Source organism: Euprymna scolopes, chromosome 23, assembly GCF_053919585.1.
Source record: "Euprymna scolopes isolate OS-2025 chromosome 23, ASM5391958v1, whole genome shotgun sequence".
Classification (NCBI taxonomy): domain Eukaryota; kingdom Metazoa; phylum Mollusca; class Cephalopoda; order Sepiida; family Sepiolidae; genus Euprymna; species Euprymna scolopes.
In genome coordinates this window covers 72,737,153-72,757,602 of record NC_136504.1, presented here as the reverse complement: position 1 = coordinate 72,757,602, position 20,450 = coordinate 72,737,153, and the positions used below count along the sequence as shown (strand labels likewise).

General features: G+C 32.7%; 2 protein-coding genes across 4 annotated transcripts in view; one reads left to right on the top strand and one right to left on the bottom strand.

The window, feature by feature from the left end:
- LOC145246000 (cell division cycle protein 23 homolog) overlaps positions 1-1,762 on the top strand; it is a 78,112-nt gene extending 76,350 nt beyond the window's left edge. For both annotated transcript variants that reach the window (XM_080107797.1, XM_080107798.1), the window contains one exon: positions 1,549-1,762. In XM_080107797.1, the coding sequence (XP_079963923.1) occupies positions 1,549-1,674 (126 nt within the window). In that variant the 3' untranslated portion in view covers positions 1,675-1,762. The remainder of the gene's footprint in view (positions 1-1,548) is intronic.
- Positions 1,763-11,684: 9,922 nt separating this feature from the next.
- The window catches only part of LOC145245999 (TM2 domain-containing protein amaretto-like), a 38,978-nt gene continuing 30,212 nt past the window's right edge, over positions 11,685-20,450 (bottom strand). For both annotated transcript variants that reach the window (XM_080107796.1, XM_080107795.1), the window contains exons 2-5: positions 20,113-20,200; positions 16,431-16,546; positions 14,542-14,630; positions 11,685-11,852 (exon numbers count right to left, since the gene is read on the bottom strand). In XM_080107796.1, coding sequence (XP_079963922.1) covers positions 11,728-11,852; positions 14,542-14,630; positions 16,431-16,546; positions 20,113-20,196 — 414 coding nt within the window. In that variant the 5' untranslated portion in view covers positions 20,197-20,200 and the 3' untranslated portion in view covers positions 11,685-11,727. The remainder of the gene's footprint in view (positions 11,853-14,541; positions 14,631-16,430; positions 16,547-20,112; positions 20,201-20,450) is intronic.

The following is a 20,450-nucleotide window of genomic DNA, read 5'->3' as shown; positions in this document are numbered from 1 at the left end:
GTTCTTTTTAGATAATGAAGGGCTTGTTTTGCAAGAGTTAATTCCTTAATTGTCAGTTTTGATAAGTTTTGAGATAGCTTTGTTACAGTGTAACACATATCAGGCCTAGTGGCAGTCATCAAATAGATTAGACTTCCAATAATTTCTCTGTATAATCGATTGTCTATTAATTTGGTTTCCGTCTCTATTTATGTCAATCTCAACGGAAGTTATACATGGTTTGCAATCTTGCATTCCGAACTTCAGCAGGATTTTTTCAATGTACCGTGATTGGTTCCTTGTTATAGTTTCATTTTCACAGGGGAACTTTATACCAAGGAACCATGACAATTGTCTAAGATCGACATTTTAAATTTTTTATTTAATTTATTTTTAACATCTTTTTAAGGTGTTGTCACAATTTGAGATGAGTAATATATCGTCAACCCAAAAAAACAAAATCAACAATTTATTACCTATATTTTTGGTATATATGCATGTGTCTACGGGACATTGCCTGAATTCTTGTTCTATTAAATAATTATTGAGTGTTAAATTCCAATTGTGAGTGCTTTGTTTTAGACCGTATAGTGACTTATTCAGTTTCCATACAAAATCTTTATTTTTCATTTTAAATCCCTCAAGATGGTAAATATAAATTTCACAGTCAATTGGAGCATTTAAATAAGCATTTTTTACATCCATTTGATGTATTTTTAAGTTGCAATAAAATTCTAATTGTCGTTAAATTTGTCGTTGGTGAAAATATGGCAACTCAACTCCAGAAATTTGTGAAAAACCTTTTGCAACAATATATATATATATATATATATATATATATATATACACACACACACGTGTGTGTGTGTGTGTGTGTTTGAATTTGAATGTAGTTCTCTCCAGAATATGCTGCTGCCATTATGCGCAGAAATCACCTTTTCCATTGCTTAGAACAAAGTGGAACTACTGAGACTAAAGCCACTTTCAGAACTATAAAAGAGTAATAAAGAATGCAAGAGAGTTGTATGCTCAATCTATCAAGTCCAAAGTAGCTGAGCAGTGGTTTGGTTCCCAACCATCATCAATGGACCTAAGGTAATCTCGTCGGCATTGGACAAAGCCAAATTCTTTGCCAAGAATTTTGCAGCTAATTCTACCCGATGCGATCAGGGCTGCCTACTCCCCATATTTTCTCTCTGTAAGTTGTGTGACTCTCTGCTCTTATTCTATATGTTGTCTATTACTCTCATTTTCATTACTCTTTCCTTCTCTGTTAGTAAAGAAAGGAAAAAGTACAAAACTTGGAATAGTCCATTGTAAACGAAACTGTAATTAGAGAAAGAGAATGTGCACAGGAAGGCTATTTTGGGATTTTTAACTTTTTTTTTAAATATTTAACTGGCTTTGCAAACTCACTTTTTCCTGATTTAGACAATTTAAGCTAAGTTCAAAGAATGACCAAATGATTTGTTATATTTTACTCAATTTCTTTTTGCTCTTTAAAAAGTTATACAAATTCCATTTTAAACAAACTTAACAATTTTTTTCCTTTTTTTTTTTTCTATCTAGACAAAAGAAGAAGGGAAGGCCTTGTTAAGGCAAATTGCACATCTACGAGTTGGAGAAGGCGCCAAACAAATGGATGAAAGTACAGATTCAATTGGAGGAAGTGGAGGAGGGGGAGGTTACTTATGATGCAACAAAGATTTTGTTTTCAAAATGGGAGAATTATTTTTTTGTTTGTAAACTTTAATCCTGATATAAACATTGTGTCAAGTACAAATTGGCTGTAACTTTTTTTTTCTTTCAAAGTGACAAAATCTTTCATGTTAAACTTCTTTCAACTATTTAAATTCAATTTAAATATTTACTTAAACTAATTCAGCTGAAATTATTAGTTATTTTCAATTTAAATAATTTCTCATATTCATATTTCAGAATAATTTTATGTCTCTCTAATAAGAAACAAAGTTTAACATTTTCTTTTCCAGTTTTGTTAAATTTAAGCAATTCTAATATTAAATTCATAGAAAGAAATGATTTTGGTTCTTTTTGGTCTCAAACTCCTGGTATTTAGATTCTTTTTAATTCTTAGTTTTAAGAATATTCATGAAATAAAGTAAGTGTCTCTTGAATTGTGTTGAATCATAAACTAAATCAGTTACCAAATTCTGCCTTTTCAAAAATAAAAAATAAAACTGTTCAGAAAAATTTCATTGATTTTGAAAGCTAGTTTTAGTTTTCCAGAAAGACACAGAGCTGCTACAAATGTTGAAGTAAGCAAGTCAATAAAGGAGGGGAAAGGGGGTTACTAATTAGCAACAGAGTTTGTATGCAGGACAGTACAGTGATCACTAATCTGACTGGTCGTTTTGTACAGTAAAAAGAACACTTCAACAAATTGCTAAATTGCTAGTCTTCAATGAGAGAAGTCAACACTAAACTGACTGAAGAGGAGTATGACTGCAACTTTGTCAACAGTGGGGGTTCTCTATTACCTGCATAAAGATAGATGTGTACTAGCCAAAAGTATTTGCTACATTAGTGCATCATATCTTCGCTACAGTATTAAATCATCTTCTCAATTATTAAATCATTTCTCTCTGATAGATTCATAAGAGTAGTGGTTGACGGGCAGAAATCAGAAAGTCTCAGTATTAATGCTGGAGTCCCTCAGGGGTCAATCCTGGGCCCAACTCTCTTCCTGATCTACATTAATGATCTTCCAAATCACATCCTTACATCATTCGTAGACCTGCTAACGATACTACCATCTATGGCAACACATCAAAGACTGTAAAGACCAAGTTCTCTCTGATTCTCTCTCCTCTGATGATGAGCATGTGGTCCAATGGGGAAAAAAGGTGGCAGGTTACTTTTAATGCATTTAAAACCAAGCTTCTATCTTTGCATCATCAATGCACTGATGCCAATCTGGCATTAATTGAAAAGAATGGCTCTCGTCTTGGAGAGGCTTCATGTTCTGACAAGCTTCTGGGCTTGACCTTTACTCCCGATCTGAAATGGAACACGTATATCAAATCCATTGCTAAGGTCACTGGAAAGATGGTGGGATCCTTCTACCACTCCAGTAGATATCTCATTCCTGATGCAATTCTCTACCTATATAAAAGCCAGGTTCAGCCAATGATGGAGTACTGTTGCCACATCTGGCCTGGAGCTGCTAGAAGCAGCTTATCCTGCCTTGACAGAATACAAACTAAACTTCGTAACTTAGAGGGGGATGCCCTTTTCTCTTCTCTGCAACCTCTTTCCCACAGAAGAGATGTTGCGAGCCTGTCTCTGCTTTATTGTTATTTTCATAGAAAGTGCTCGTCTGAGCTTCAATCTATGGTTCCCCCGCGCCAAACTTTCACAAAAAACACTCATCTAGCCAAAACCACTATCAATAATTTCACACACTCTTTATCTGTGCCTAAACCAAAACGTAGATTCCATGAACAAAGCTTCTTTCTTAGAACTGCACGCCTGTGGAACTCTCTTCCATTTGCCTGTTTTCCAGCTGATTGTCTTCAAGTCCAACGTAAACAAGTTCTTGATGAACCGTCCCCCTAAGTAATCCAATTTACAAAATTCCCACTACTTATGTTTACTATGCTATAATCACAATGACTAATGTATACCAATTAACCCTTATCCTCGACTGGCCTCAGGCCTTGAGAAGTGGTGATTCCTGTGTAAAAAAAAAAAAAAAAAATCTATTGTCCGGGCAATCATCCACTCTGGTTGTGAAGCATAAGCCAACAAGGGTAGTTGCTTGACGTAAGATACAGACTGCTTCGGGTGCATCCTTTGTTGTCAGATTGTGTTGTAATTACTTCTCTCTATCAACATCTCAACCTGAAATCTTTGTTGCCATCTATCTTGTTGCAGTGACATCTTTGATAGTCCGAATATGCAGTTTGTCAACCAGAGAAGGAATTCACATGATAATCCTCCCTATTTCTGCAAATGTATCAGTAGCTCACTAAAGACATGGGTGAGAGAGGATATAACTGAATTTCCAAGTCCACAAGAAGTTTGTCTTTAAACATGGAATTACAATTGGTTAATTATTTCATTTCACCCTTCCTCAGGACAACCATGGTTTTGGAGGTGGTGCAGACTAGGGAAAAAGTTAGTTCAACTCGACCAGGGTGAATGCTGTTGCAACATTAATTTTATATTTGGGTACTAATCAAAGGTGATCAATTGACGTATATAAATAGTTTGCACAGATAAGAAACTTGTAATCTAGATGATGTAGAATCGTTTCTCCTAGTAAAGTTTCCGGATATCCTAGTATTATATGAAACCAATCTACACTCGTCAACAGGATATCTTCCTCTCTGCCATAAGGACTCAGATATATGCACAGACTTGGAGGTTACATTCATAATATCTTCCCTTTAACTAGAGTACACAGTTTAGAATCAGAGTACCAGACTTTCATGTGCTTTAAACTACATTTGTTACTTATATTTTATATACCATTCTCCCTAGAATAAGGACTATACTCTAATCAACCATGTCTCTTAGATCTTGAAGATCAGCAGGCCTCATTTTGAGATCTATTCCTAACTACAGTACCTGAGGATTGTCTAACAAATGCCCAGAGTTCACCTGGAAATGTTGACATCACTAAGTTCTTGACCCCAAGCTAAGGAACTGTTGCTAGCAATGGCAAGATGCTTCAAAAAGACTGATTGGGAAGACATCAGAGATGCCCCATGGACTTTTCTCTGCCTGCTAAACAGTGTGCCAATGAGACAACTGAACGGTGCAAAGCAGGCATTGAACACATCTTTCCACACAGAAGTATTATACCAAGCCCCATTCTCCTCAACAGTTCACTTGTGCAACTGCCATTGTAGAAAGGCAAATACAAATAAAAGTTTATAGAAGATAGAAATAATTGTAAGAGTGAAATCAAGAGAAAGCATATCGTAGTGACCAGGAAATGTATTGAGTTACAGAAAATAAGAACTCGTGATTTCTGTAAAATTCATGGTGAATCAATAATTCCCCCACTATCAAACAACCACAAGTTCTCTTGCATGGCAACCAAAAAAGCTGACCTGCTTACCTGGCAGTTCATCTCCAACTCCAACTTAGACCTCTCGAATTTCCTTTTGCAGACAGAAGCCACGTTTCTAGATTTGAAAATCACCTCTGATGTCCATATCATAAAAAAACTAGACACTTAAGGTCCATGAGCCTGATTTTGTCTCTGCTATATTAAAAAATGCTCTAAGCTTGCTTCTATCCTCTCCATGCTCAACAAATGCCTAGCCAAGTCTTGCTTTCCTAGCAGTTGGAATATTGATCTGTTAGAATTCTGGTGAAAGAACTGACCCCATCCTTCTTCGCTAAAATATTTGAGTCTTTAATCAATTGAGCACTAGTCTACCATCTTGTCAATGTTAAACTTCTTTCTAACCAATAGTAAGCCCATTCTACTGCAGATATTTTAACTGACCTCTGAACACATACCATGCACTGGATAAGGTAGGGGAAGCTAGAGTGGTAACCATTGATATATTTAAAGCCTTTGACAATGTCTGGCACAAAGGGCTTCTTACGAAAATTAAATCTTGTGGTATTTTTTTGGAATAATACTTAACATCAGTCCGTTAAATCTGAAGTAGCTGAGCAGCGGCTTAGTTCCCACCAGTTTTGGCAAATAGCAAACAGGATCCTGAATAGAAGCGTCCATTCTATTCCAACCATCAATGGACCTGAGGTAATCTTGCTGCTAATCCTACCCTATGCGACGAAGGCCATCAACTCCCAGTATTTCCTCCTATAACAGACAACACGCTATGCAACATATAAATATCTGTGCGTGAGGTCGCCAAGCTAATCAAGAACCTTGATTCCAGTAAAGCAACTGGCCCTGACGGCATTCCAGTTATAGTGCTGAAAAAGCTCCAACCAGAACTTGCCCCCATACTTACAAAACTGTTTAAGCGTTGCCTTAAGGAGAAGTGCTTTCCAACACCCTAGAAAATCTCATCAGTATGTCCTGTATTTAAGAATTCAGGCGAAAAGTCATCTTCCTCTCAGTACAGACCAATAAGTCTCCTGTGTGTCATGAGTAAGTTGTTGGAATCGATATTAAATGAAGTAGTCAGCCACCTCAGCAGAAACAACCTTCTTAGTGACATGCAATATGGTTTCTGCTCCGCAAGATCTACAGATGTGCTAACGGTTATATCTCATAGGATTAGTGAATCTCTTGACAAAGGCTTCCTTTCCAGGGCAATTGCTTTTGACATATCGAAGGCCTTCGATAAGGTATGGCAGAAGGGACTACTTCACAAGATTTCCAGCTACGGTATTACTGGAAATGTTTTCTCAATTATTAAATCATTTCTCTCTGATAGGTTCATAAGAGTAGTGGTTGATGGGCAGAAATCAGAGGCCCACAGTATTAATGCTAGAGTCCCTCAGGGGTTCATCCTGAGCCCAACTCTCTTCCTGATCTACATCAATGATCTCCCAAAACACATACTTAAATCATTATGACAAAGTTCTCTCTGATTCTATCTCCTCTCATCTTGAGCACGTGGTCAGGTCGATTTGCAATTTTTTTTCAGAAAATCAACATGGCACTGGTGATGATAGTTGGAATTTGATGTGATAAGAACATATACCAAAAATTAGATTCCCATCTTGAACAGAAAATTGAGCATTTAATTTTAAAAATCGTGTAGGAAAATGCTGAAAAATCCTTCATTTTTATAGCATTTTTCACAACACTGGCTTTGAAATTTCACTATTTTTATCAACTATTAAACTTGATATATTTATATGAAATACATTGAAAGAAAAGTATATACATGAATTATAATTTTAATTATGAATCACACCTAGCAAAATATCTCAACTTTTACTGCATTGATTAAACAAAAATTGTAAAAAAAGCTAATTAGCAACTAAGTCTTTTAAAATTCACAATTCAAAAAGATATGTGGAGATGTATTACACAATATAACAACTTGATACAAGTTACAGAACCATGTATTTTAATTTTTTTATTAAATGCAATAATATAAGCTGTTATAATAGAACTAAATTTTTCTGTATACTTTCCTTTCGGGGAAAATGAAGGTCTTATTTGCTGGCATGATGACTTTGTAATAATGTGTCTATGTCTTGCTTCCTGCCCATATACAACTTTTTGAGAAAAATCAATCAAATTTGACCAGTGTGTGGTTGCAAAATTGATAGCAGTAATGTTTGAGGATTGACAACTCTAGTCCATAAACACATTAATCTTGTGGCTTATGTTAGCCATCTTCCTTGATTCAAGGACCCAATTTTCTAAGTTAACTTCTCCACAAGAAATGCTAACAGCATATTCAAAAAGTAGCCTCTGCTCTTCACACTTAAATTATTTGTTTCTTCTGCTGTCAGATAATGATCAGGAGGGACACTAATCTTTTAGAATTCTACTTAAGGCAAATCTTGATAATTACTGATACAGTTTCCCCAAAGGACCAGTAAATGTTATTAGGATTTTTGTTGTTCCATCAATTAATTTAAAAATTGCTGTAAATGGCAGTTCTAGTGGAACCTGAAAATTTGCATGTTTGATAATAGACAGATTACATAATAAATACCAATATATTTTATTTTCCACAAAAAAGGAACATAATTGCAGGTGAATCTATAGAATTAATTTTACCTCCTTGTTAGAAAATAATTTTATAGGAAAATTTTTCTTTTACTTTATATTAGAGTGCAGACTATGTGCCTTGTTTGATACTTTACTGCAAAGTTATCACCTCTCAAGACAGAAAGTTTACAGCTACAAGAAAATATATCAAACAGTCTGTCTAGCTGGTCCTTCATTCTTTTCACTTTGACAGGAAATCTCTTGCAGCAATCAATCCGTTTGGCCCTCTTATAGCAAAATATATTGACCTTCTGTCCTATATAATGTTACCTTAACAAGGGCAATTGTGGATTGACTGCTTGCCAAATACTAATTATTTCCTTAGAAATCTCACTATTTTTTAAGTGGGGATGACTGTTTTCGAGGAAATAACTAAACTGGATGACTTGTTGTGAAGTTGGAGGTGCTGTTTCATCCAAATGACAGAGTGGACCAGCAAATTTTGTGAACCACGGGTTAAAACTGAACGTCGTGCTTTTACGGACATTCTAATCTGAAAAGTAAAATAAATAAATGGATTATAACTGAAGGAAACTGTTTTAGGCTATCTTCCAGTTTCATCTGTAAAAAAATAAGTGCTAGTTATAAGAAATAATGAAAAACTTTGTAGAGTTGAATTAGATGGATTGAAGAGAGAGGACCAAACCAAATCAGAGGCATAATAGTTTTTAGTTTAGATATTTATAGCAGATTTTAGCTCCACCTTCGATAACATGAATTTATCCATAAAAAGATTCCTTCTTGCTGTAGCTGTGCCATTTTAAACGAGTGTTTAGTTTTAAAGTTTGAAAAAACCAGTGCTTGTGCATCTGTTACTTTGCTATTTTTAATAGTATTTTCAAGTTAAATTTAATTTTTATGAAATTTTTGTTTATTAAATTTTTAAGTGAAAGTACAGAATAGTTACATACAACCTCCTTCCCATATTAAGAATGGCTTTCTAAAAGTTATTTTAGCACAATAACAGATGCACACATAACGAAAAACCTTTAAAGGAGTTTCCTTATTTACTTTGTGGGTTATCTGATTTTAAAACTATAATTTTAGAAGAAAAACACTGCTTAATAACAATTACTCCCTAAAAATAAAAGAAATTAAAATTTGACACTAATTTTCTGCAAAGTATTTTTTATAAAGTAGAAAAACTTAAAAATTTACGTGGTTATGTTTCGTAAAGAATGTGTAGAATAAAATTGTATGGACTATATTTTTGTTGTTGTTTTAATATAAAACTGGAGTATTACCATATTTTAATAAAAATTTCAAATAGAATTTGATGTTAAATATTAGGTTTGGTGCAAAAATAATGCTTTTGACGTTCATTTGAACGTCAAAAAATGACATTGTTTTTATGTCAACCTAATAGAAAAACAAATTAAAAAAGATAAAACAAATATGTTTAAATTCACTGCAGACATAAAATATGAAATATAATAATATATATTTTAAACAAGTTTTTTTTTGTTTTTCCTTTCGAAATAATTAAGCCTAAATTTTCAAATTAAATAATAAAAAAAGCCTAAATTTTCAAATTAAATAATAAAAAAACGTTAATTTTCAATATCAATAATGAGCATATTTTGCGACGGTGAAATCTAAAATGTTTCCACCAAAAAAAAGTTCCTGAAATGAAAACGCAAACTTTGGTTGTTATTATTTAAAAAACAATTTTGCCTTTACACTTAATATTTATTTTATTAATTCATTATCCTCACTCATTTTATTTAAAAATGTAGTTTAAAAATTATTCTAAATAATGATTCTATTTTCTTAACAGTACGGATTGTTTTGATGACGGGACGTTCTTGAAAATTCACCGAAAAACTTTTATTCACTTCAATTTTTCAACTTTTAAAGTCATTTCCTCAAGCAAAGCTAACGATTTTGAGAAATATATTTTGTATAGGTTTTTTCTATGTCAAACTCCAACTATCATCACCATTGCCTCACCGGGGTTCCAAAATCGACCTGCCCTAGTGGTACAGTGGGGGAAGAGGTGGCTGCTTACTTTTAATGCATCCAAAACCAAGCTTCTATCTTTACATCGTCAATCATCATCTAGCATCAATTGAAATGGATAGCTCTCATCTTGGGGAGGCTCCATGTTTTGACAAGCTTCTGGGTTTGACCTTTACTCCTGATCTGAAATGGAACACGTACATCAGGTCTGTTGCCAAGGACGCTGGGAAAATGGTGGGATCCTTCTACTGCTCTAGAAGATATGTCACTACTGATGCAATTCTCTATCTGTATAAAAGCCAAGTACGTCCAAGGATGGAATACTGATGCCACATCTGGGCAGGAGCTGCCAAAAGCAGCCTACCCTGCCTTGACAGAGTACAAAATAGACTTTGTGGCTTAGTGGGAGATGCTCTTTTCTCTTCCCTGCAGCTTCTCTCCCACAGAAGAGACGTTGCAAGCCTGTCTTTGTTTTATCGTTATTTCCATGGCAAGCGCTCGTCTGAGCTCCAATCTCTGCCCCCCCCCGCCAGTCTTTCACAAAAAAACACACGTCTAGCTGAAACTACTGTTATTAATTTTCCCCACTCTTTATCTGTGCCTAAATCAAAACGTAGATTCCATGAACAGAGCTTCTTTCTTAGAAGTGCACGACTATGGAACTCTCCTCCGTTTGCTTGTTTCCTACCTGACTACAACTTGGATGTCTTCAAGTCCAACATAAACAAATTTCTGACAAACCGCCCCCTTAAGTAAGACACTCTATGAAATCTCCAATATGATACTATCCCATTGATTACTGTACATGCAATACACCCTTATCCCCAAGTGGCTTTCGGGCCTTGATAAGTGGTGATCTCCATGTAAAAAAAATTCAGGTGGTCCTCAGTATAATATCAATGCTGGTGTGCTTCAGGGGTCAATCCTTTGACTTCTATCATTCCTGATATTCATAAATGATCTCCCTGAGAAAATTGACAGATGAATATATTTCTTGACACCACACTCTATAATAGATATGAGGGGGGAAAAACAAATGTGTACATATCCAAGACAATGGAAAATAATCTTCAGTTTGTAGCGGTAAATGAATGCTACTAAGACTAAGTTTCTTTCCTTTAACAATTACAAAAAAAACAAACTTTCTCAACCAATGATTGCCATGACAAATAACAACCTACTAAAATTCACAGAAAATATGAATTGGAACAAATACATTGAGGACATTGCCAAAGCTGCTGCATAGAGGCTGCCTTCCTCTATCATGCTAGAAAATTACTCTCATCAGAAAACATCCTATATCTTTATAAAGCCATAATTCACCCATGCATGGAATATCGTTGCTACGTTTGGGTTGGTGCATCTACCGCTTATCTCACTCTTAGACAGGGTCGAAAAAGAGTCTCACACTATCAGCCAAGCTCAAACCTCTGTCCCATCACTGCAATGTTGCATCCTTGTCTGTTTGACAAGTACTTCAATGGAATATGGTCTGAACTCATAGCATTTGTCTGCTTGCTGTACTAATTAACGCGCAAAGCAGCAAAACCCCAATTCTTTTCTATGGTCCCGAGATACCGGAAAACCTTTTGCTCTTTTCTCCCTCAGAATTCTAGACTTCGAAATTGCCTCCAAGTTTCCTGCTACCTTGATTACAGACATCTCGCTGCTGAACTCCCCACAGTACCTTGTTAAACATAATTTCAAATATGAGCCCCTTACATCCTTGTTTGTGGTAAAAAAAAAAAAAAAATGTGCATTTGCTGTTCTATCTTCCCAGTTGTGTTTCTCGAGATCAAATCTAAGTTCAGGGAGACTTTTGTTATCCCTTTCCATTGCAGAGTGTATTGATACTTAATAGTTGACCAAGATAGTTTTCAATTGAAATTCCTCTGCATTTTATTTTTAGAAAGAATATGACCTGTGTCACCTCTGATATATCTGATTGGTTAATCACTAATATTGAAGGAATTCTTTTCATTTAAACTTACTGATCCACTTTGAGAACCATTACATTTTATGGCATTGAAGTTTAAATGTAATAAAATATGAAGTAAAAGAAAAATTTTCCTATAAAATTATTTTTTATTAATAAATATGAATGAGTTTCAGTAATAGGGGACCCAATTGCTTCCATCTTCAGGTTTTAGAGATCCAGTTACAAGAAGAATGACATCTACAATCCACCAGATGCCGACACCTCCGAGAGTCAATAATTTCCCAACTGCTGTGCCTGAAATGAAAAACATTAGAGATATACAATGTAACCAAATAAAAATACTTGCTATATGTAATTACAATTCATAGTTTTAATGCATTGTTATTTACTTTTCTGCCATTTGATAGTTTTTTTCTCAGTTGCATAATATTTTAATTACAATTATTTTAAATTAAAAAAAAAAATAATAAATCGGAAAGTCTAAGTTAAATGGCAGAGACCTAAGAAAAATAACAAAATCTCTTGATGTCCAAATTTGCTTTTACTGAATTCCTGAATATACCTGACTGAGTGATAAGATAAGAGAACATCAAAATGTTTTGAGAATTAAAAAGACATTCGTCTTTTCGAGTTTGATAAATGCTAAGTTTAATGATTTTCATACAAATTTATCTTTTAAATATGTAATGAAATCAAGCGAAGAAACGTTGAAAATGAAATCAGGTTGCAAACAAACGCTTAGCCTATAGGTTCAAAACAATCGTTGAATTTAAAATCCATAAAAAAAAATAAAATAAGTGTCGCTAACAGGAGAAATAGACAGTAGGCAAGCAAGCCTTTTCTCTTATACCTCACGGCAATGATGCTAGTTTAATTTAAGAAAATTTTTTTTAAATCACTTTACTATTAATATAGATAAATACTATTGCATATTAACAACAAACATTAATTTATCACAACCTGTTTAAAATTAAGTATGCAAATTAGGCATTGAAAGAATTATTTTCGAATTGTTCATCTGTACTATATATATATATATATATAGTATTTCAAAATATTCTGTTGTATTATTCATTTCAATAACAGTAACACATTTTGATGCTAACATAAATAGAAAAATGTTTTATTCATTGTGATAAAATTTTTGCTACTTTTATAGACGAGCAAACATACAACATTGTAGATTTTAATTTATTTTTGGTGTCAAATGAAATCCAATACATTTTGAAAAAAAAATTATTTCATGCCGACTTCCAAAAGTGCCAAAAAGGATTGATGTTTTCAAAGAAATATTTTTGTAATAACTTCAGCTGCAACAAGCAGCTAGATCTATTCTGCTGTCAACATACTGGGTTCAACCTTACGTGATTACTGCACTAAATAGTCTATTCTTCAATGAAAAATAAAACATTGGCATATCATGTCCTACATATGTTTCCATCCAAAACAACAAAAGATTGTTGAAATTTTTGTACTAGTGGTTGGATTTTTCAAGTAGGATCCATAACAATCCTTCCTTTGTGAGATATCAGCAACTAGAATAAGTAGCAGATTGTTCTCTTCAATAATCAACTTATTGATCTCAAGTTAAGAGCAAGCCTTTCGTTTGTGAGTTTTGTTCATACAGAAGTTTCTGCCGTTGATTAAATATCCAGAATGTTTGACATAAGCAACAAACAATGAAAAGGTTAGTTTTCAGGTCAAATATAAATAATTGATACTTCAAAAGATATGAAAATAAAACAAGGAATGTGCTGACATAATTCAACACGAATTATAAGTGTAAAATAAAAAAAAGATGAATGAATTTACCCATCGGCCAGATACTGAGACAGCACCCACTCCTTCTACAGGCCAACATTTTTTCATCATGGCAAACATGGTAGTATCAAAGCTACTAGCTAACAGGGCTCTGGTTAAAATCCAGAAGGAGTCAGCATCTGGATCCCACATCTGTGTGTGGCAAGACATACCACAAATCAATGTCGTGAAAGTGGCAACGTTATTTCAGCACGATTTGTGTGTACTGAGCCAAACATTCCTGATTTTGCTGAGCTTTGATGTTCTCAATATCGCAGGTAAATGACTAATGAGGACTTCATACAGAGCAGACACTCCTGAGGCACGATCTTTGTGAGCTCTATGGCAGAAGTCCAGAAGAAACAAACTGAGACAGCAGCCTATTGTAAGTAAGTCATTGCATGTAAGTCTCACAAATAATGCGTCAAATTGTTTACTGTTTATGAAATGATGACTAACAAGAAGGAAACCTTTTTACAACTAACAATAGTAATTGTTTGTATTGAAGCCATGACAGTTATAAAGGCAATACATGAACATATCATCATGTTTGAACTTTTGAAGAATACATAACCTCTTTACTGTATTTTGTTCTGAAGAAATGTCATTTATGCCAGAGACTAAATTTCTTGGTGATATAGTTGGTGCTTATATCTGAAGGAGTGCCGACAAGGATATTTTAGTTTGAAATTGACTTTTAACAGTTTTGTGTTGTGCACTATTTCCATCTTTTGTTTTTATATGTTGCAATCCAATTAGGGTTAATGAAGTTTATTTTTTTTATCTCAAATATGACCTGCCTTCTAGTGTTTGTGTATAGACACAATTATATCATCTGTGTCTCATAAAAATTCTCCAACTCCAAATAAGTATGCTGTTGCTCTTTTGTATTTATGAAATAATGTGGACATTTAAATTATTATAAATTCAATACTTACTGAATACTACTAAGCTAATTAAAAATATTATGTGCAGTTTAGAGGTGAAAACATGAGTTTATGGGGCTTTGTAATTTTCCAGGCAATGCTAGTGCACAAGTCCTACTTGTAAAGTATAAGACTAATGCCAATTCTATGAAATCCTTTAAATAATTAACAAATCATATACAAACTGAATACATTTATAACAAATATAAGTTTTTAATAGCATATACAAATGATATGACGATTTAAATAATCTTTACCTGTGTGTCCTAAACAAAACCGATCCATTCCAAGGAAACCAAGAAGAACCGAATAAATCAAAGTCGTCAAAAAATAATGGCCATTATATCTGAAAAACAATGTGACATTAGTAAAAGTGATGTTGCACCATTGTAATAAAATAATTTGTCAAATAGAAACTTAAAATAAATGCTCATTTTTTTTTTCTGTTAAACAGAAATAAAAATGAGTATTTATTTTAAGGAAATTATGAAGGTATTGCATCAAGATATTTAACTGCAAAAAAGTTGTTACTAGAAAATGATACTAATATTATGTTGCTTTCACTCATAGTTGGTTGTATGCTAAAATCCATTACAACAAAGAGAGAAGGGAGATCCTGATGTAACGAAAAGTAATAGGAGATGGGGAGGGAGACAAAGAGAGTGCATAAAAAAAAAAGATTGGTTATTATCAAGAAATATATAAAATTACTAGAAAATGGCATTATTGTCTCAGAAATAAGTTATTCTGGTCAACAGAGAAATATACTCTATTGTCCTACAGTTAAGAAAATATTCTACACTTGAAAAATTCTCTCCTTCTCTGGTTAGGCTTTCAAAACCATCATATGTTGTCTGATGGACTGGTCATTTTTGTATGGCTCTCACAAGCCCAATGAAGTGTCCATTGGGTACATTTTCTATTAGTAATATAAACCTGTTAGTAACTAGTCATCTGTGTCTCATAAAACATAGCTAAACAGATGGCAAGACAAATATGAATATTGTTGCGGAGAAATGTATGTTAAATGACAATGAGTTGCAAACAACAAATGAACAGAATAACAGATGTTTAGAAATATTATGAAAGATTGTTTTTTACAGTTTTGATAAAACAAAAATATCTTAGCTGCAGAAACATTGCTGGGATCAGACAAAGAAAGATAATTATAGAAATCTGTCAGTAGAACAAAGAATGGTTAGATTGCCAGACTTCCAGACGTTGCAGGAATTTTGAAAGCTGCAGGTAAAACCTGCATCGAAATGACCACAAACGAAGTTGTTCTTAAAGACTGGTCTTATTACAATTGTGAACTGTTACAAGGGTAAAAAGTACTCTGGATAAAAGTAATTACTGGGGCTTAAAGTTGATGGATCAGGTTCTGAAAATGGTTGAGAATAATTGAGCGGCAAAAAAGAAGTCAGATAAGCATAGATGAAGTTTGATTTTATGCCTCAGCGAGATAGCACTGATGCTACATTTATCCAGAGATAAATAGAAGAGAAATAGGATGGTAAAAAAAAAAGCAACTGCATTTTGCATTTGTGGATTTCAAAAAAACTTTTGACAAAGTGCCAAGAAATGTTATCTGGTAAGTGTTGTTTAAATTAGTGGCAAGCAAGTAGTTTGTGAATGTTGTTTAAATAATGTACAGAAACGTTGAAAATCGTATCAGAATTAACAAATCATTTGGTAAAAACTTTAACGTAAAAGTAGGAATACATTAGGGGTGTGTAATGAATCCATTGCTTTTCATTTGTATCTAAGAAGAGTTATCCAGGTGGCGTAGTATCAATATAAAAACTGTTTCACAAATCATCAACTAAATTGTTAATAAAATTTTTGAAAAATTCAGTAAATAAAAAAATATTAGTCTTGATGACAAGGAGGAACCTTAAGAAATCTTTGTATTTCTATTGCAGGAAGTTTCAGCAAGAGAAAATGTTAATATAGTCGACCTTTTTAACATTTGTCCAATGCCATTAGAAGAGAAAGATATGATGCAGAGGTGAGCAGGTCAAAATATTGCGAGATGAAAGGCCACTTTGCAAACAAGTGAGTTATATTAAAAAAGAAAAATAAATTAGCAATTCAAAAATAGACTTTAACATAACTGAATGCAAAAATAAAAAATATTATTCCTTACTTGATACAAGGAAAACCGTCTTTAAGGAATTTTCTGTTTCCAAAGCATTCAATACCATCTAAGGCTGTACACCACACAGCTGTTTTTTGAACATCTTCAAATCGCCGACCACCCCACTGTAAAAACAGAATTCAAGATGAATAAGTAAATATTTTTAAAATGTCTTTATCGAAGGATTACCAACATTTGTTTTTAAATTATGTTTTAAAATGTTTAATGCCAGTGAGAATTTGACTTTTAAAAGATTATTTATAAGAAAATTGCTATAAATATAAGAAAAAACTGAAACATTAATGTATTACTTACAAAAAATCCCAGAAAAATTTTGTTATTAACGAAACAATTTGTCAAAATACAAGCATAAAACTGTGCATAATTTAAAGCTTACTTTAGCAGATGTGAAGAATAATGACAAAAACAAAATTTTATGAGTAAATTTTTTGCCATAGTTATAATATTATGGAATGGTGTCTAACCATTGAATATAATATTATGGAATGGTGTCTAACCATTGAATATAATATTATGGAATGGTGTCTAACCATTGAATATAATATTATGGAATGGTGTCTAACCATTGAATATAATATTATGGAATGGTGTCTAACCATTGAATATAATATTATGGAATGGTGTCTAACCATTGAATATAATATTATGGAATGGTGTCTAACCATTGAATATAATATTATGGAATGGTGTCTAACCATTGAATATAATATTATGGAATGGTGTCTAACCATTGAATATAATATTATGGAATGGTGTCTAACCATTGAATATAATATTATGGAATGGCGTCTAACCATTGAATATAATATTATGGAATGGCGTCTAACCATTGAATATAATATTATGGAATCGCGTCTAACCATTGAATATAATATTATGGAATGGTGTCTAACCATTGAATATAATATTATGGAATGGCGTCTAACCATTGAATATAATATTATGGAATCGCGTCTAACCATTGAATATAATATTATGGAATGGTGTCTAACCATTGAATATAATATTATGGAATGGTGTCTAACCATTGAATATAATATTATGGAATGGCGTCAAACCACTGAATATAATATTATGGAATGGCGTCTAACCACTGAATATAATATTATGGAATGGCGTCTAACCACTGAATATAATATTATGGAATGGCGTCTAACCACTGAATATAATATTATGGAATGGCGTCTCACCACTGAATATAATATTATGGAATGGCGTCTAACCACTGAATATAATATTAGTGAATGGTGTCTAACCATTGAATATAATATTATGGAATGGTGTCTAACCATTGAATATAATATTATGGAATGGTGTCTAACCACTGAATATAATATTATGGAATGGTGTCTAACCACTGAATATAATATTATGGAATGGTGTCTAACCACTGAATATAATATTATGGAATGGTGTCTAACCATTGAATATAATATTATGGAATGGTGTCTAACCATTGAATATAATATTATGGAATGGTGTCTAACCATTGTAATATAATATTATGGAATGGTGTCTAACCATTGAATATAATATTATGGAATGGTGTCTAACCATTGAATATAATATTATGGAATGGCGTCTAACCATTGAATATAATATTATGGAATGGCGTCTAACCACTGAATATAATATTATGGAATGGTGTCTAACCACTGAATATAATATTATGGAATTGTGTCTAACCACTGAATATAATATTAGTGAATGGTGTCTAACCATTGGATATAATATTATGAAATAACTTCTAACCACTGAATATAATATTATGGAATGGCGTCTAACCTCTGAATATAATATTATGGAATGGTGTCTAACCACTGAATATAATATTATCGAATGGTGTCTAACCACTGAATATAATATTATGGAATGGCGTCTAACCACTGAATATAATATTATGGAATGGCGTCTAACCACTGAATATAATATTATGGAATGGTGTCTAACCACTGAATATAATATTAGTGAATGGTGTCTAACCACTGAATATAATATTATGGAATGGCGTCTAACCACTGAATATAATATTATGGAATGGCGTCTAACCACTGAATATAATATTATGGAATGGTGTCTAACTATTGGATATAATATTATGGAATGGTGTCTAACCATTGAATATAATATTATGGAATGGTGTCTAACCATTGAATATAATATTATGGAATGGTGTCTAACCATTGAATATAATATTATGGAATGGTGTCTAACCATTGAATATAATATTATGGAATGGTGTCTAACCACTGAATATAATATTATGGAATGGTGTCTAACCATTGAATATAATATTATGGAATGGTGTCTAACCATTGAATATAATATTATGGAATGGTGTCTAACCATTGAATATAATATTATGGAATGGTGTCTAACCATTGAATATAATATTATGGAATGGTGTCTAACCATTGAATATAATATTATGGAATGGTGTCTAACCACTGAATATAATATTATGGAATGGTGTCTAACCACTGAATATAATATTATGGAATGGTGTCTAACCATTGAATATCAAAGTTAAACAACAGAACCAAGCTGCTTTGGTTTGAATGTGTATTGAATTTGAGAAAAAATGCTAATTTTCTTTTGTTAAGATTCAAATTATTTTAAAAATAATTTTTCAATTACTTAAAATGAAAATCGATCTTCATTTTAATTAAAAACTTGATACCTTGTCTTTCATCAGCCATAATAATACATAAAGTAATGAATTGTGTGACAGATCAATTTACCAAAGTGCATATTGAACAATAGACATGTGAAAGACATGCTGCTTTTATAGAGCCTCAAACTCATGATGGTGTGGTGTGATAAATTTTGCATGTGTTTTAAAAGTTATTTTCAATGCTTTCCACTTTGTTAGTTCATTATTTTTGTATTTAGGCAGTGGTGCCACATAAACCTATATGACAAGGTTCATCTTTCAGTGTCACACTTTGTCCTTATTTCTCTTTCATTATAGATAGTATTTGTCTTTGACAGCAATTTGCTTGATGGTGCAATGTCATTTCTTTAAAATGTCTTCCTCTGCTCGAACAAAGGTGCAACCAGGAGAGAGCAAGTCTACTAGTATGGCCACTGATGAGATTCATGATCCTCTAACAAAAAGCGAACTATTCTTATACCATATTCTTGAAAAAAATTTGGACATAAAATTAATAATGGAAGATTTTTTTTTGTTTTTGATAAAAGAAATATTCCAATTTATAGATGTACACATATTGATTTTTAATGTCTATGCTTAAAAAAAAAACAAAAAAAAAAAAAACATTGTCTCCATGTTATAAAGACTATTTCAAATTTTAACTTCTGTTTTTTCTTCAAATCTGTCATCTTCAGAAGATCTTTAAACAAATTCTATTTTACTGTAATATGTATAATACTAAATATATTTAGTTCATACTTATATTCATTTAAACATACAAATGTCAGATACGGATGTTAACTGTGGAAAATTGAGCACAATTGAGTGATACATTTTGTAGAAAAATATATCTTTTTTTATCTCTCAAAATGAGAGTGCTTAGGTAAATATATGTGAAGAATGCTAAAACCTCGCATGACATGAAAATTCTCTTCATGTATATAGTTGCATGGTATTTTATTAAACAATGTTATGCTATCTAAAGAATAGATGAATTAAAAAATAAAAGAATCTTACCTTTGTACAACCATATCCAAGGTAAAGTCGTGCTGTTTCATTTTCCTCTAAATCTTGTGGTTGACTGCAATTTAAAAACTCCATTGGCCTGCAACAACCATAATTAGGATAAAAAAAAATTAAACCTTGAAAAAATTTCCATTTGATTAACTTTATTGAAATTCAAATCTACTTATATACTGTAATATTAAAGTAATGGTAATAAATGCCTTTTGCTAAAACAGAAAAAAATGCTGCGTCAGATTTTTATTCATTTTTGTTTGGTTGTTCCTTTTTGATGGTACCAGATGGCGTGGGTGTCTGAGAGAGGTTTGAACTGTAACAAGCGTAACAGCCGT